This window comes from Protobothrops mucrosquamatus, unplaced genomic scaffold (genome assembly GCF_001527695.2).
Source record: "Protobothrops mucrosquamatus isolate PMUCROS unplaced genomic scaffold, P.Mucros_1.0 scaffold31, whole genome shotgun sequence".
In the NCBI taxonomy this organism is placed as follows: domain Eukaryota; kingdom Metazoa; phylum Chordata; class Lepidosauria; order Squamata; family Viperidae; genus Protobothrops; species Protobothrops mucrosquamatus.
In genome coordinates, this window is record NW_015386415.1 from 808,436 (window position 1) to 824,713 (window position 16,278).

The 16,278-nt window shown below is 43.2% G+C and overlaps 1 protein-coding gene across 2 annotated transcripts; it reads right to left on the reverse strand.

The window, feature by feature from the left end:
* Nucleotides 1–125: 125 nt before the first annotated feature.
* DUSP11 (dual specificity phosphatase 11) lies at nt 126–16,222 on the reverse strand. 2 transcript variants are annotated; one of them, XM_029283172.1, is made up of 10 exons: nt 16,021–16,222; nt 13,790–13,865; nt 12,148–12,279; nt 11,792–11,915; nt 10,521–10,581; nt 8,996–9,042; nt 7,752–7,827; nt 5,799–5,900; nt 3,676–3,714; nt 126–1,456 (listed from the first exon to the last, which is right to left on the reverse strand). In XM_029283172.1, the coding sequence occupies exons 1-10, from the start codon at nt 16,077–16,079 to the stop codon at nt 1,207–1,209; spliced, it is 966 nt and encodes a 321-aa protein (XP_029139005.1). In that variant the 5' UTR covers nt 16,080–16,222; the 3' UTR covers nt 126–1,206. The 2 variants fall into 2 exon arrangements, with proteins under 2 accessions (XP_029139005.1, XP_015666631.2); XM_015811145.2 differs by lacking the exon at nt 16,021–16,222 and adding an exon at nt 14,686–14,738.
* Nucleotides 16,223–16,278: the final 56 nt, after the last annotated feature.

Consider the following 16,278-nt stretch of genomic DNA (forward strand, 5'->3'; position numbering starts at 1 on the left):
ATGATGGAGTTCCCAGCCCCGAAAGCGATCGTGAAGAACGAGGATGTAGCAAAGCGTGTTTACGTTTTGGGAGTCGGGCAGCTCTCTGTTTGGCTGACTCTGGCTTCCTGTGCTCCCTGATCAAACACAGGCCCATGAGAAGGCTAAAAACTGAACCAAAAGGCAAAGGCCAAAAGCCCCCGTCAGTTCTAATTTGCACTATCTGAAACTGAAAACATTCAATGGGATGACTAGGCTGGGTTTATAACAGGATGTTCAATATTAGACCATGCTTTGATGCTGCAACACCTAGTATAAAAGTATACCCATAATTCAGGACAATTTCTCTCTAAAAATATCAAAATATTGCTACATTATATATAAGCTTTGCTCACAAATAGTTGCTAAGAGATAGTTTTGTGGTGTTCATTTTATTAAACATACTTTTACTGGTCAATTACCAAAATAAAGTTTGTCTATTACAATGTATTCTATTGCAATGAAGGGCTGCAAATTCTATTTTAATGGTATTATCTATATTTCAGGTAATGCTTTTTCCAGACCACAAGTTCTAAGTCTTAAGCACACTCCTTTTCTCCCAGCAGGAAATGCATCTCATAATTCCATCTACTGTACTTCAATTACATATAGGCGCTCATGATTAATTCAAGAATAATAACATTTTTAGTTTCAAAAGAGCTACCCCTATAGAGCTTACCAATGGGATCAGGGATTAGCAACCTGATGCCTCCCAGGTTATACCAGACCACATAACTAATGCTAAAGGGCTGAGAATTTTTTCTAAATCACAATGTAGCTTTGAATATCTTTTACAAGTTTGAACCTCATGCATCAGTAAAGGTAGAAATCAACCTCAAAAGAACAAAACCAGCTTCCTTGTGAAGACATTTTTAGTACACTGTACTGTATTGAGAAACAATAAATTTTATTTAATATCTAAACAGCAATATCTATAAAGATATTTCCTCAAATGATAAAAGAAGAAAACATTTTGGGTGAATTAATTGAATATCCTTAACAGAATCCTTCTGTTGGAAATATGTATCAGGTTTCCAGTTTCCTCTTCCTTCCAAAAAGGCAACTAAATGATGAGGTGGCAACTGTAGAATTGGATGCAACTCAGGAAGCATTCTATCCAAACAGCAACGGTGTAATTTAAGGATCAATTCCACAGATTATCTTTTCTTGCCAAATACTTTTTCATGATTAAGGGATCCAATAGTGTTTGTCTATTTGACTTCTATGTTGTTGCAGGGAGCCATGAGGATTTAGTTCTTGAAAAGAGGGTCTTTGATATCCTTGAAATTGTTGCTGGGAGAAGAACGGCTTATTGCTGGGCCTGACATTATGACCTGATCTCTGATGCATGCTGTTGGCTGCGTGTTGTGGATTGTAAGCTTGGTTCCCTTCACTGTAACAGGTGATGAGATTCTGGTTCCAGATTTGAGAATGTCTCCTTAAATAAAAAGCATTAAATTTCAGGGCAGAACAACTGATCCTGAATAATTTGTGCTAACTTTTGGCCCACAACTTAAGCTTTTGAACTTAATGGTTCAAATTGCAGTGGATGAACCCCATGCTGTTTAGGCTTTAAAGCAGAAAATAATGTTGCTGATAATTATTAGTAAATGCCAAGGCTCTATTAAGGCTTGATAGAGTTATCATTACAGATTCATCTCAAAGGCAGTTCTTTTCATACTACTATACTTTTATTCAGGGAAGCAGCAACAATTAAAAGTACAGCAACTTTTGCTGCAATTTGCATATTAATATAACAGTGCCAATTTGGTCCAGTGGTTAAGCTGCTTGTCTAGAAGCCAGGAGACCAGGGGTTCTTGTCCTGCCTTAAGCATGGGGGCTGGCTGATGACTGGGCAACTAATGTCTGCACACCCTAGGAAGAAGTCTTGACAAGTCACCAGGAGCCAGCTCTTCTTAGTGGACAATAACAGCATATACAAAAGTGTACAGTTGTTTTGTTGCACTTTATCACTTCCTGGAACTTGGTTAACCACACAAATTAGGAAGCCTGTGTTGGGGCATTCTGTCAGCCTGCTAGATAATAGTACTTTCACACTGCTTTACAACTCTAAGCGGTTTACACAGTCATTGCTCCCAACAATCTAATAATAATAATAATAGAGTTGGAAGGGACCTTGGAGGTCATCTAGTCCAACCCCCTGCTCAGGAAGGAAACCCTATACCATTTCAGACAAATGGTTGTCCAATCTCAGCTTAAAAGCTTCCAGTGTTGGAGCATTCACAATTTCTGGAGGGAGGTTGTTCCACTGGTTAACTGTTCTCTCAGGAAATTTCTCCTTAGCTCTAGGTTGCTTCTCTCCTTGATTAGTTTCCATCTGTTGCTTCTTGTCCTGCCTTTGGAGAATAGCTTGACTCCCTCTTCTTTGTGGCTGCCCCTGAGATACTGGAAGGCTATCATGTCATCCTTCGTCCTTCTCTTCATTAAACTAGAAATACCCAATTCCAGCAACCGTTCCTTATATGTTTTAGCCTCCAGTCCCCTGATCATCTTTGTTGCTCTTCTCTGCACTCTTTCTAGGGTCTCAACATCTTTTTTACATCGTGGTGACCAAAACGGGATGCAGAATTCCAAGTGTGGCCTTACCAAGGCATTGTAAAGTAGTATTAACACTTCACATGATCTTGATTCTATCCCTCTGTTAATGCAGCCTAGCACTGTGTTGGCTTTTTTTGGCAGCTGCAGCACACTGCTGGATCATATTTAAGTGATTGTCCACTAGGACTCAAAGATCCCTCTCACAGTTGCTACTATTGAGCAAGATATCACCTATACTATACCTGTGCATTTGGTTTTTCTTGCCTGAATGTAGAACCTTACTTTTTTCACCATTGAATTTTATTTTGTTAGATAGCATCCAATGTTCAAGTCTGTCAAGATCTTTCTGTATCTTAAGCCTATCTTCTGAAATATTGGCTATTCCTGCCAGCTTGGTGTCATCTGCAAATTTCATGAGTTCCCCATCTATCCTCTCATCCAAATCATTGATGAAGATGTTGAAGAGCACTGGGCCCAGAACAGAGCCCTGGGGCACCCCACTACATACTTCCCTCCATGTAGATGCATTGAGGACCACATGCTGAGTACGGCCGGTCAGCCAGCTACGGATCCATCTGGTGGTGATGCTGTCTAACCCACATTTTTCTATCTTATCAAGTAGTAGGTTGTGGTCTACTTTATCAAATGCCTTACTGGAGTCCAAATGATCTGGGTCCTCATGTTACTGACTGCAGAAGGATGAAAGGCCGAGTCAACCTTGAGCTGGATTGAACTCCTGGCAGTGGGCAGAGTCCGCCTGGAATACTGCATCTAACCACTGTACCACCATGGCTCATGGATAAGCATAAAAGCCAGTATTAATTTTAAAATTAGTCCATGAAAGCATTTATTCCAGGAATCATACTTTCTCTCACACCTGAGCACTGTCGAAAAAGGATACTAGAAACCCTTACTCTAGAAATAGTTATGCCAAATCAAGATAACAATGCAGTTTTAAATTACACAAATCATGACAATTTATGACTGCCTATTGTGGTACAACATGAACACCCCTGGAGCAGATGTCCTCTTCATCTAAGACCAACCAGAGATACATGCTTTATCTACAGATGTTTCCATGAATCCTCTGCAATTTACCTTTTTTGGTTTCGTCCACCTCTCCTAAATGGAAAATGCCTGAAACAGAAAGAAGGCAAAAACTGCTGATGCATAAATAACAGGAGCATTTGGGGAAGGAAGGGCTTGCAGTGGCCAACATGAGCTCATCCTTCCTTCGTTTTCTCCCCTGAAAATGTAGGGCAATCTGAAGAGCACTGGGCCACATCTGGTTTCCACTGATAAAAGAGAAACACCGGTAGCACCAGAATGTGGGTGTTGACAGAAGAAGATTTGTGTCTCATGGAAGAGTAATGGGGTAGCCATTAGCTTAGCAGGCAATTGATGTTGAAGGAAAAGCTGGCTTGGACAAGCCAAAAGCTGAAGCAAAGCCCAGCAGCTTTATTACCCCAGCAGAGAGGCTGGCAACCTTCTTTCCCCAGCATAGACTGGGAAATGGCAAAGCCACAGCAAAAGAAGCCAACTGATTTGAAATTGGCTAAATAAAATCGAAAGACCTTACTATAAGGTCAGGCAATAAGGAGAACAGAATTGTTCCCGCAGCCGTTTAGGAATTAGATAAACACAGAGGCATAGAGGTTATAGTTGTATATTATAGCATAAGGACTAAGTGATAAGATGGAATTTAAGAAAATAAGTTTGGTAAAATAAGCTGCCCAGAGTCACCTCATAGGGGAGATGGGCAGCATAAAATTTTAATAATTAAATAAACTTTTATATAACAAGAGCCTCCATGGAAACACAGGGAAGATAGCATCTCTTTATTGGTGATCTATGCTAATGTTTCTCAGTCTTGGCAACTTTAAGATTTGTGGACTTCAACACCCAGAATTCCTGAGTTGAAATCCGCAGGTTGAAAAACGCTGATCTTACGCCATTTCCCAGAAGAATCCCCTCGTGCTGTTCTCAAACGATATCTTGCAACATTTCAGCAAAAACAAAAATGAGCTATAAACCACAGAATGTAAGAGCTTAACAGATGGGTTTAGATTCATTAAGCCATGATGTGGCCCCTTTGGTTTAGTGACCCAGCTGTTTGTAAACTATGGATTATGTTTGTAATTAGGATCCAATCTGGGTCAGTCACCAGAACTTTCAGACTTGTGCTGGAGCCCATCCTCCGGGAAAAACAGTAGCTGTGCCTGTCTAGGATATTGTGACAAACTGAACTGGTTGCAATGATTGTTCTAAGCAATGCCCATCTATGTGTAGTATGAAGATGAAGACAGCTATGACTTGCTCAATAAACCATGATTATGCACCAGGAGACTTGAGTTCTTGTCCCACCTTAGCCACAAAGCTTGCTGGGTGACCTGCTCTCCCTCTCCTCTAAGAAGAAGGCGATAGCAAGCCATTTCCAATCCTCTGGCCAAGAAAACCGCAGGGACTAGTTACTAGGAATCATTGACCCAAAGCACAAAAAACCAATATGTGTGAGATACAAACAAGCTGAGAACCCCAAGCTCAGGATGTTGTCAATAGAGAATGCAGCAGATGGTTCTTCCCCATTAAAGTGACAACAACCCAATAACTTCAAGTCTGGGGTTACTGTTCTAAACACGAGGATTTATTCACTCGTATATATCACAAGATGTCAGAAACAAACCATCTACCAGGAGACGCATAGGTAGTGGCTGGCAAGTTAAAGATTTTGCACAATTTTGTAGTAATTTTAAAAAGCCAAGGGAAGAAGGTTAATCCTTCCATCCACTGCACAGCAACAGTAGCCTGCTTTGTGCAAACCATGTCCCTCCCACCGCCTGGGTCCTTAACCAACATACTCGGCCACTGGGCCTCCTCCTAAATCAGCTGAGTGATCAGGGTAGGGAACTTGTGGAAAGAAGATGTTAAACTGGACCAAACCGACCCCTCTGCAATTCAAATGTTTTCCAGGGAAAATGAGTTCTAGAGGCAGGGGATCATGGAACTACCAATTCTCCCCACTCCCTCTGGAGAACAAATCAAGGTTTCTTATGGAAGACACAGCATGAAGGGCTCAGCACTGTTCTGGGGGCTGGGGAGGGAATGAGATGCCTCTAGACATCTAACTTTACCCTAATCTTTCCTACTTTTATATCCAGAACCTCAGAAAGCTCTATTTTCACTGAATTATATTGAATCCACGGAAATAAAAGAAGAAAAACCTTGGTGCGTGTTCCCAGTTTTGTGGTTCATAGTCAGCAACTTCATAATCAGGATTTGGGATATGACCAACATGCCCTTTCATCCAAGCCATATGATGGTTCCTTTAGAAAAAAGGTAAGGAAATCAAATACAGTTATTTAAAATATTGCTTTCAGGGGTCCAGAGTATCTTGTCAATAACTTCTAGATGCTAGGCATAGTCTTTTGGATTGCAGGGAGTTTCTGCTATAGCAAAGTTCTAGTTTACCCAGAATAGAAAAAAAACACTGTAAAACTGGGCTTTGGTTATGCAAATTGTGCTCAAGCTGACCAACATACTAGCAGGAAGTGCTGCACTGGGATGTGTTTATCTCTAACAAGTAATTAGTCTATGCCTTTTTTTATGACAAGCATTATGTGAAAGCCTTGGATGAGCAAAGTCATGATGAACCGTGGAAGTTAATATCTAAGGTGATTTGGTGATGACCAGGGCAAGTGGGAAACTGTGACTCTGAAAGTAAATGTTGTCACTGGTTGTAATGGAACATGTGGATGACCTTGGGGGAGGAAGGAAAGAGATACTGCTTAGGGAACAATCAGACGAGAGGGAGGAACCCCAAGTGGCTTAATGGTGGAGAAAGAAACTTAGGTTCAGGTGATTAAGTGATGGTGTGAACGTGATTTGCAAGACTCTGTTAATGTAGCCTTACAACAAGGTAGAATTAGTTCATCTAATCCTGTTTCCTGTCTGGTTTACCTGGAAGAGCATGAATTAAGGAATGAAATAAATGGAGAAAAAATAGACAGGTTATGTGTCTGTGAAACTAAAAGAAACAGGAATGATGTAAAAGAACTAAATGAAGGTGGTCTAATCAATTTGGAGAAAATGTGCAGGGAAATCATGTTCCCATGGTTTAATATACTTATGGACAAATCTGTAAGAAATGTGATTATAGTATGGCAACTGGCAATGTCAACATACATGTTCTTTGTAAGTAGACAATGATATGTTGGCCATATGTGTTAACACATTCTGCTCATTGCAATGGGATATCACATGACCATGACATGGGAATCCCAGGCAAGCAGGCCAGTGGGCAAGAATTATGGATGGGTGCTGCTGCGGGCAAACACTACAGTGTGGGTTGATAGGTGCCATGGGTGGATCCTACAGCGTCCAGACAAGAGGGTGAGCACTGCAGTCAGGGCTATGGAGCACAGACAGACAGGCAAAAAAGCAGCCTTGTGAGAGTGACTCTCAACCTCATACTGGCTTCCCCATTGACTTTGCTTAACGGAAGCTGGTAGGGAAGGTCACAAATGGTGATCACATAATTGCTATTTTGATTCACTTTTCTTAATTATGAACCAGTTGCCAATTGCCCAGATTGCAATCATCTGACTATGCAGATGCTGTGATGGATGCAACTTTGAGGACCAGATTTATATCCTTCTTGTATAGCACCGTCATATTTTTGAAGGATGCTGAACAAGTGGTTGTAACCCAAGGACTATCTGTAGAGAAAACTGTGGCTGGATGGTGTTGATAGATTCCGAAAAAGAAAGGCGTGAGAAGTTAAGCAAAATAAAGCGAAGGATGGAATTGGGGAAAATCAGGATAATTTTTAGAGGAATAGTATTATTTATTTAACAAACTTGTAAGCCACCCATCTCGTCAAAGGTGACGCTAGTATATGGACAGGCATAATGAGTAGCATTTGTATAAATTAGATTCAATTGATTTCCTATGCTCTAGTGACTATTTCTTTTCCTTAGTACTAGGGGTTTTTTTTTGCACTTTGTGTAACATTCCGAAACAGTGTGAGGGATATGTTTGTATGTTGCTTATAGGATAATGTGCAAGAGCTAGCAGCTATGGAACACAACTTCACAGGCAGGAATTCAATAGTACAAAATGCAAAAAAAATGTTGGAGTGTTCCATTTCAGCAAGTCACAATGGAAAAGAGAATTACCTTGTTCCAGATGTTTTCTGAAGAGCAGAAATATAGTTCTTCCTCTCTATAGAATGTCCCCTGCATCTGTTGAACACTATGAAAGAGAAAATAGCTTTAATGTTCTGTGTGCCCCACTATTATAGATTTTATTTCTACACATACTATTTTCATCAAAGCCCAAAGCAGCAGCACATCTTAATTCCAGAGAATCTTGGAGAGTCTCTACTGTACAAAATAAGCTGCTCTATCTCCACAGGCAATTTCCTGGCATGGGGCCAGAGGCAGAGGCAGGAGTTTCTCAGGGAAACTCCTAAATTTGCAGCATGGAGACCAACATGGTTATTCCAGCTTGCAGGACTGGCCTAGGGGAAAATTTTTAATGGGGGTTTTAAAGTAATTTTAAATTAATTAGACCAATTATTAATATTTGTTTTTAATTATGTTTTAATCTGTAGTTTTGGGATTTGCATTTTTATCTGGTTGTTAGCCACCCTGAGTCCGCAAGGAGAAGGGCGGGATATAAATATAAACAATAAATAAATAAATAAACAATAAATAAGATAGTTTTCTATGGAAACCAGATCACTACTGTCAGTCAGAAAGTAGTTTTATGCAAAACATCTCATTCTGTCAATGGCACATTCTAAGTAACACCAAGACATGCCATGCTTCACTTTTACCAGGGCCATCAGTTTTGCATATCCCTACTGGAAAGTGCAATAAAGTCTATTGCTGACCCAGTATTAGATTACAGAAACCCGCACTATGTGCAATGGGAAAAATAAATCTTTAGAGAAAGCATTGCGGGCCCTTTTCTTTATCAGTGCAATTCAAATTTCCTATGTATTTTTATAAGTATTTTAGTGGCAAAGGGAAAGTTATGAAGTTCTTTAATTTTAAAAAACTCCATAACTTAAAGTAGTCATAGAGACATTTTTTGGTGATATAATCTGATGAATTATATCACCAACACGGTATATTATATCTAATCAAAACTGAAAAAAATGTTTATTTTTTGCATGATAGCTTGTAAAATATGCCTGCAATTAATAGCTATTTTTTTGGTTATCATATCCCATAATCCTACTATTTCAATAAGGCAGGGCATTAGAAATTAGGTTAATTCACAGTGCTTATTTGTTAGTGTTTAATGCTTTTTGTCTTTTCTTTTTTTGGCTGTGCAAACTGTTACACTTATTAGCTACACTGTAGGCAATAAAGAATTGAACTAGAGTGCTCTCAATTAAGGGCACAACACTTACATTCTATTGCCATGTTTGGATCCATTCCTTCAACATCAATAAGGTATCTTAACACAACAACAATACATAAAGAAAAAATTATAACATAGTGAAGCTCATTTACTAGACTTCAGTGCAACAGACCATAAACAGAACAAATTCACTCTCAGATTTACATTATCTGCATGATGTAAATTTAAAGGGAAATTCAGTCTGCTGAAAACAGCCTGTTTACAGTTTACTGAGTTCCAATAAAATGAGGCTTTATGCAGTTTATGTCAATTAATATTTGTGCAATGATGTAATTACACAAATGAGATAAATGAACATAAACAGCATCATTTGTATGACCTCATCCCTCATTACTCCATGGAAATGAGATCTCATAACACTTTTTAAAAATTGGTTGTTTTAAAAATACATTAATTGGATTACAACAACTTTGAATATTTACTGTGCATTAAAAACGAACAGAAACAGAGGAATCGGACACATCACTAAATAAGAGTCTAACTACTAATTACATGACTGAAATACAGGAAGTCCTTGAGTTACGACCGTAATGGAGTCTGCCTATCAATCATGGTTGTAAATCAGGTCATTCACGTGATCGACCCGTTTTGACAACCTTTTTTGTGGTGGTCATTAAGCAATCACCATGGTAATAAAGTGACTGCCATGGTTGTTAAGCAAACCCAAGTTTCACTACTTATTTATTTATTAAATTTATATGCCGCCCATCTTGCCAAAAGACGACTCCAGGAGGCTTACAACCTAGTAGGCAAGAATGGGCCAGTTTTGCTGAGACTCAGAAGTAAGTACAGCTTTTCAGCAAGACTGAAACGCAGGGGTGGGCAGGAGCAATTGGACGGGGCCACGGGCGGTAAATGCAACCTGGCCGGCAAGAGCCCAAAGTGTCATCATAAGAATTGGGGGCGTGGAAGTGGGGGGATGATGACCATTGGGATTTTGAAGCTAGTTCGTAAGTAGCCCCAAGGAAGTCCACTGTGACTTCAAATTGTCACTAAGCAACTGGCCATAAGTCAAGGATTACCTGTACTAGTTCTTTGGAAATATAAAATTCAGTAGCTGTGCACAACTTAAGAACTAATTCTAAAATACTTCTCAATTTTAACAAATTAAGGATTATAAAAATGTGTCTACTAATTCTCTCCTCTCCCTTGGAATTCATGGATAAGCTCTCCTGGGAAGCACGTTTAACAAAAATAAAAATCCAAAGTTTCAGATTTAAGGTACAAAACTATTGAGAAATTAGGATCTCTGACAAACAGGCCATCTGGGTTGCCTAAAAAAGCAATTATGAATTTTTCTAAATAAAAAACCCTGTCTTCTTCTCCCGTCATTCCTTCCTTTATATATTAAGACTAACAGGAAAAAAAAATTTCTAGAGGAATTATAATTAACCGAGTACAACCCAATCCAACAATCTATCAACTGAAGATAGACATAAACTGATATTTCTGCAGCAGATATGAATTTTCAAATCAGACCAGCTGAATCAACTTTGTTTCTAAGAAAAATTTACCTGCAAACAAGGTAACCTGTTCGATTCAAGCCATGTGTGCAGTGGACTCCAATAAGTTTGTCTGGGGAGATAGGAAATCCAAGTGGTGTCTTTATAAAGGCCCAACTACAGAGATGATTTTACTTTTTAGCGGCTTTTATACATGAACGAATATATCTGGTTTTTTTTATGTGTTGCAAGAGGCAGTAGTATTTATGGGCAAAAAATAGTAAGTTATGTGTACGTTAAAAATGACATACAGAACTCTTGACAGAATAACAGTTGGAAGGGACCATGGAGATCTTCTAGTCCAGCCCCCTGCTCAAGCAGGAGACCCTATGCCATTCCAGACAAGTGGCTGTCCAGTCTCTTCTCAAAAACACCCAGTGATGGAGCACCCACATCTTCTGGAGGGAAGCCGTTCCCCTGGCTGATTGTTCTCACTCTCAGGAAATTTCTCCTATAGTTTTAGGTTGCTTCTCTCCTTTTCATCCTTATTCTGCCTTCGGATGCTTTGGAGCATAGTTTGATCCCCCTCTTCTCTGTGACAGCCCCTCAAATATTGGAAGACTGCTATCATGTCATCCTTAGCCCTTCTTTTCACTAGACTAGACAAGCCCAGTTCCTGGAACCGTTTTTCATATGTTTTAGCCTCCAGTTCCCTAATCATCTTTGTTGTTCTTCTCTGCACTCTTTAGAGTCTCAACATCTTTTTGTATCATTGTGACCCAAACTGGACACAATTTTACAAGTGTGGCATTACCAAAGCAGTATAAAGCTTGCTTCTAGGTGTTCACATACCCGTTATTTTTCCAGGATTTTCCCCAAAAGTACAATGTACAATATGCAGAAACTCTCTAAGAAAATGGAGATACATTGAATTATTTAATAGTGGCAGCTTAGTTTTTAGGAAAGGATTAACTGATATGTTCCTGAAGTAGTACAAGTATCCTCAGTATCCAGTTTTATTATTCCAGAACATCTTTCTGTTTTTACCAACCCTTTTCGGCTTGGTATTATCTTGATGTGTTGGTTATAATTAAAATCAGCTATTTCAGGAAGTAAATTCTCCAAACTGAAAGCATTTTAAAGTTTTCTTAGCTGGACTAGGCCCAAAACAGATTTGTTTCATCCTCCTCAAACCACCTCCAACTGGGAAGTTATTTCCAGAAACTGCTCCACAGTGACTGCCTTAAAATGGTCCACAAACAGGTTTAGGAATGGAATATTTGGGGTTTAATGCAAAAATTCTGTTACTAAATCAAAATGTTTGCACATCCAGTCAGACTCACCATTATGCTGGTTCTCTTTGAGGAATTTTTTCACAGCGCTTTTGAATTTAGAAACTATAGCATTATTAGGTACTTCATGTCCAACTGTTAAAATTTTACAATATTGTAGCATTTCTGGTAGCTCCTAAAAAAAAATGCAAAGCACTTGAAATAATTGAAATGAATACCCAAACAGCCACTTAAGAAAAAAATAAATGAGCTCAATAGAGCAGGCAAACAATGACAAGGCTAATGATCATGAATGCTCACCTTAGATTATACAATATCAGAACAATCTTCTTGGACCTATAATCCCAAAGCAATGACTGTATTAAGAATTAAGATCATATAACTTATCCCTGTTAAAGGAAACTTACCATTGGCTCATAGTAGCGTGTTGTGTATGTTAAATCAATGATCAAACCAAGTTCCTCTTTTTGCTCTTTCACTTGAGTGATAAGGTCTGAGGGAGAGAAGCGCTCATCTGGGGCAAGCCTCCATTCAAAACTCTGAAAAAAGATTATTCAGTGTTGCTGCTAAACTGTCAAGATACTCTGATACATATCAGAAGCCAAGCACAGCCGTATTTGCATAACCTTGTGTAACTTGAGTACAGTCAACTAGTTAACAACTATAATCTGGAAGGGACCGCCATCATTGATAATCGTCATAAAGTGAAAAATCATGTGACTGCACTGACCTATCATGCAGTTACTAAGCTAATCACAGTCATTAAGCGCAATGTCGCATAACTGCAACTTATGATTTTGTTTGTGGGAAGCTGGCAGGGAAGATCACAAATAGCAATCACATGACTGTGGGATGCTGCAACATTAAAATTGTGTGTCAATTGCCTGACTCACAATTGCATAATTGCAGGGATGTTGCAATGGCCACAACTTTAAGGACCAACCTTAAGTCTCCTTGTTTAGTGTCATCCTAACTTTGAACAGTCGCTGAATGAGTGGTCAATAAGAAATACTTCTATATGACACAACTAATGTAGCCCTCACAACTAATTTAGCCCTACTACATATAGCCCTCACTTAATGAATGTTCAGCAAATGTTCAAAATTATGGTACTAATGAACGAATTGTAGTTACAGTCATTCCAGTGCCCCTGCAATCATGCGATCAAACTTTGGGCACTTGGCAGCCTGCCCACACTTACAACCACAACATGCACTTCAACTTCCCCTCACCCATCTCTCCCCCCCCCATCTCAATACTGCTCCCAGCTGACCTTGCCATCTTCTTCCTGCCATTGACAAGGTACGCCCGGCCTTGCAAGGCCCTTGACAGCCTACCCTAGTTCCCTCCCATCTCTGCCCTTGTAGCTCTGGAGTGCAGAATGGCCAAGATGGCAGAGAAGTGTTATTCCCAGGCCTCAGACTCCAATTCTGAGGAAGCTGCTCCAGCTGAACCTATGTAATGTCAGATTCAGAAGACATCAAGCCAAGAATCACATGAGGCTGATCAAAAACAGGCATTACCTAGAGCAATCAGATGAGTTAAGGCCCCCTCCCCCCAAGCAGAACAAAGAGCAAGCAGAAATGTTCTATGAAGCTTCTCACCAAGCAACCTCTTGGCTGACGACAGCTGGTTGCAGTCTGATTTAAGAGGCAGCTCTGACCCACCATGTTCCTTCCCTGGAAACAACTATTTATTATTTGACTCTTGTATGCCCGTCCTGTGGATTCTGCCCATCAAATTTACTCTGTGGAATCCAAAATACCTGTAGCGTCCATCAATGTCTGGATAAATTTATTTAGACTACTTTTATGACACTTTGTTCTACTTGACTTTGTAGCTAACAAATTCACTAATTTAAAATTGCTTTCAAAATATTTGCTTTCCTTGGGCAAAAAATCTTAAAAACGTACACTTTGTTAAAGCTACATGAAATCTACAAATTACTGACATAGTGCCAGCAAATCACCTGCCCCAAAGTGACATTTTTATCTTTAAAAGGCACTGAAATCAAAGCAATTGAGTGACTACATTCTTCACCTTACTTACCTTCCTAAGAGGAACTTTAAAGGCAATGAAGCGCGTCCCAGGCATTCTTTTTCCAAGAGGCAGATAATCAGTCCATCTAGAAAGGAAACTTCACAATGTATTGCTTTTGCTTCAATGTGATTAGGACAGAGTTGCAGTGAGGAAGGATAACATAGAAACTGAGAACTCTTGAGGCAGTGAATACATTTCAAATGTAGGCACTCTTAGAAACAGCTATCAAACTCTCATTTCAAACTAGAAATCAAATTATTAATGTTATTCCCTGAAATTATCTCTACCATCCCAAACTATTTTTGTCTTTTTTTCTGAGCAGGTAGATATATTTCCAAAGGAAACACTCTGTTGCACCTGATTCATGAAAACCACTTCCAGCTGATGGATCTGTCTTGCCAGGTCAGCCCATCCAGCTCAGGGGGGCTTTGGGCTCCCCGCCACTGAATGGTTCAGTGCACTTCAGCTGCAGCCTTGCCCTTTCCCCTGAAGGAAAGAAGGAGCTGCAGAACACTAATGGGACTGGTAAATCCGGAACTTAATCCTGGGGGGTTTTTTTTGCCTGGCCTGAAATTAACCAGGAGGGTGTCTGAAGTTGGGTAGATTTGACGCAAATACACTGAACGGCTCATTGGACGCCACCCTGGAGGGGTTACAGGATCAAGCGCGGACCCGGCAGTTCCGACTCGAAGCCTCCGCCTCGCCTGCCTAATCACGGAGACCGAGGGAGGAGAGGCGCCGGCGCTGCCCGATAAAGCGGCCGCGGGCGGGAAATCGCCGCTGCAAGGCACCGCCTCGCTCAGCGGCAGAGAGCAAGGCTGGAGGACGGGCAGCAGAGTCGATTCCCGGGGAAGCGCTTCCCCTCCCCCGACACCCCCGGGCCAGAGGGGCCTCGCCCCGCTCACCTGTCCGGCAAGCCAGTCCTCCGCTTCCCCATGGCTCCCCTCCGGTCTCCGCCGCTCTCGCCCCGCCCGCCGCCCTGGTGCGGCTGGCCGGGAGAATCGGCCTCCGCCGCTTCCGTCTTCCGGCCCTGGGCAGACCCAGAGCTTCCGGTGCGGCCCTGCCAACCGCTGGGGCGCAGGAGGGGCACCCGAGGGACTCCGACTCCGCTGCTCCCGCCGCGCGCAGCGCCGCCTGCAGACTGGCCGGGGTAGCGCGCATGCGCCCAGCCGCCGTCGGCCTGCTCCTCTGGCCTGGAAAGCGGTTCTGCGGCCTGAAAGGGGAGGCTCAGCCTCCCGGCCCGCGCGCCCAGCCTGCCGCCGGACCTGAACGCCATCGCCGCCTCGCGCGTGCGCAAAAGCGCGAGGCCTGGCCGGGCCTGTCCCGCCGTGGCGGCGTCACCGCCCTGCTCGGCTGGGAAGCAGGTGAGAGGCGCTTCCGCTGGGGAGGGGGTGGTGTAGTCCTTGACGGGAACTGTAGTCCGGGAGGGGCCTGCAGTTTGCACATGCTCAGGCGCGCCGGGGAAGGAGCGGGGCTGTGGCCGGCGGGCGGGCCGGCCGGCCGGGCGGGGGAGGCGCCCGGCTTGGCTTTCCAGGCTCCAACTTGGGCGCCCGCCGCCCTGCGGTCCTCCTGGGGCCGCCTCCGCCTGAGGGGGGCCGGGTGTGGCTGGCGCCCGGAGGACGGCGCTCCCCGACCTTTCTGCGGACCGGCCGGGGGGGAGGGGAAGCGAGGAAAGGGTTCCCCGCCGCGAGCGGCAGGCGCGCCTGCCAATAGAGCTGCCGCCTCTGGCGCGGCCCGGTTCCGAAGGGGCGGCGGCGGCGGCGGCGGCGGCGGCGGCCCGGGGGTTGGGGCGGCCGATCGTGGAAGATCTGGGAGCGGGCGCGCCGTCCCTTCGCTCGGGAGCGTCCTGCTAGCTCTGGAGGCGCCGCGGCTCCTCATCGCCCGGCCGCCCGCCCGCGGGCCCGGCCCAGCTTGACCTGCTGCCTCCTGGATCTAGAGGCGCAGAGCCGGGACCCACCGCCGGCTGCTGTGCGCAGCGCGAGGTGTCCTTCGCTGAGCACTGCAAGGGTCGGTCTGCCCCCCCCTCCCACGAAGCCTAAATGGGAAAGGGGGTCCAATAATGGGGGGGGGGGTGTTGCTGCCATCGAGACCCGGTTTTAGATTGTTACTCGAGGCCATTCTGGGGCCCTTGGGGTCCTGTTTTGGCCCCTGGAGGCTGCGAGGGTCTGGACGAGATATCCCTAAGCAAAGCCGGCTACTGTGCCTGCTCCGGGGTTCTTGCTCGACAGATTGGCACCAACCTTGAGGCGGCAGATCTTGGACTTGGGGGTCCTTTTGGACTGACAGCTCCTGCAAGCATAGCCGGCGCTAGAGGCTGTGGCCAAAAAGGCCCCGTCCAGCTTTGTCTGGTGGGCTGGTTGAGGCTGCTGGAGCAGCAGGACCTTGTCTTCACTTGCAGCAGTGTCGTACATGGAGGTGCCTTTGAAGACCTCACAAAGGCTACAGTCGATTGTGAGTGCAGAGGCCCCTGGGCTAACGTATTCGCCAGCAGAAACTCT

Bases quoted from the DNA above. Each gene is read 5' to 3' on its own strand.
- DUSP11 (XM_029283172.1), bottom strand. From the start codon at position 16,079: ATGCTTGCAGGAGCTGTCAGTCCAAAAGGACCCCCAAGTCCAAGATCT. The intron at 13,866-16,020 runs GTTGGTGCCAAT...TTTCCTTTCTAG, and splicing joins CCAAGATCTGCCGCCTCAAG to ATGGACTGATTATCTGCCTC. The intron at 1,457-3,675 runs GTAAATTGCAGA...TTTTTATTTAAG, and splicing joins GGTGGACGAAACCAAAAAAG to GAGACATTCTCAAATCTGGA.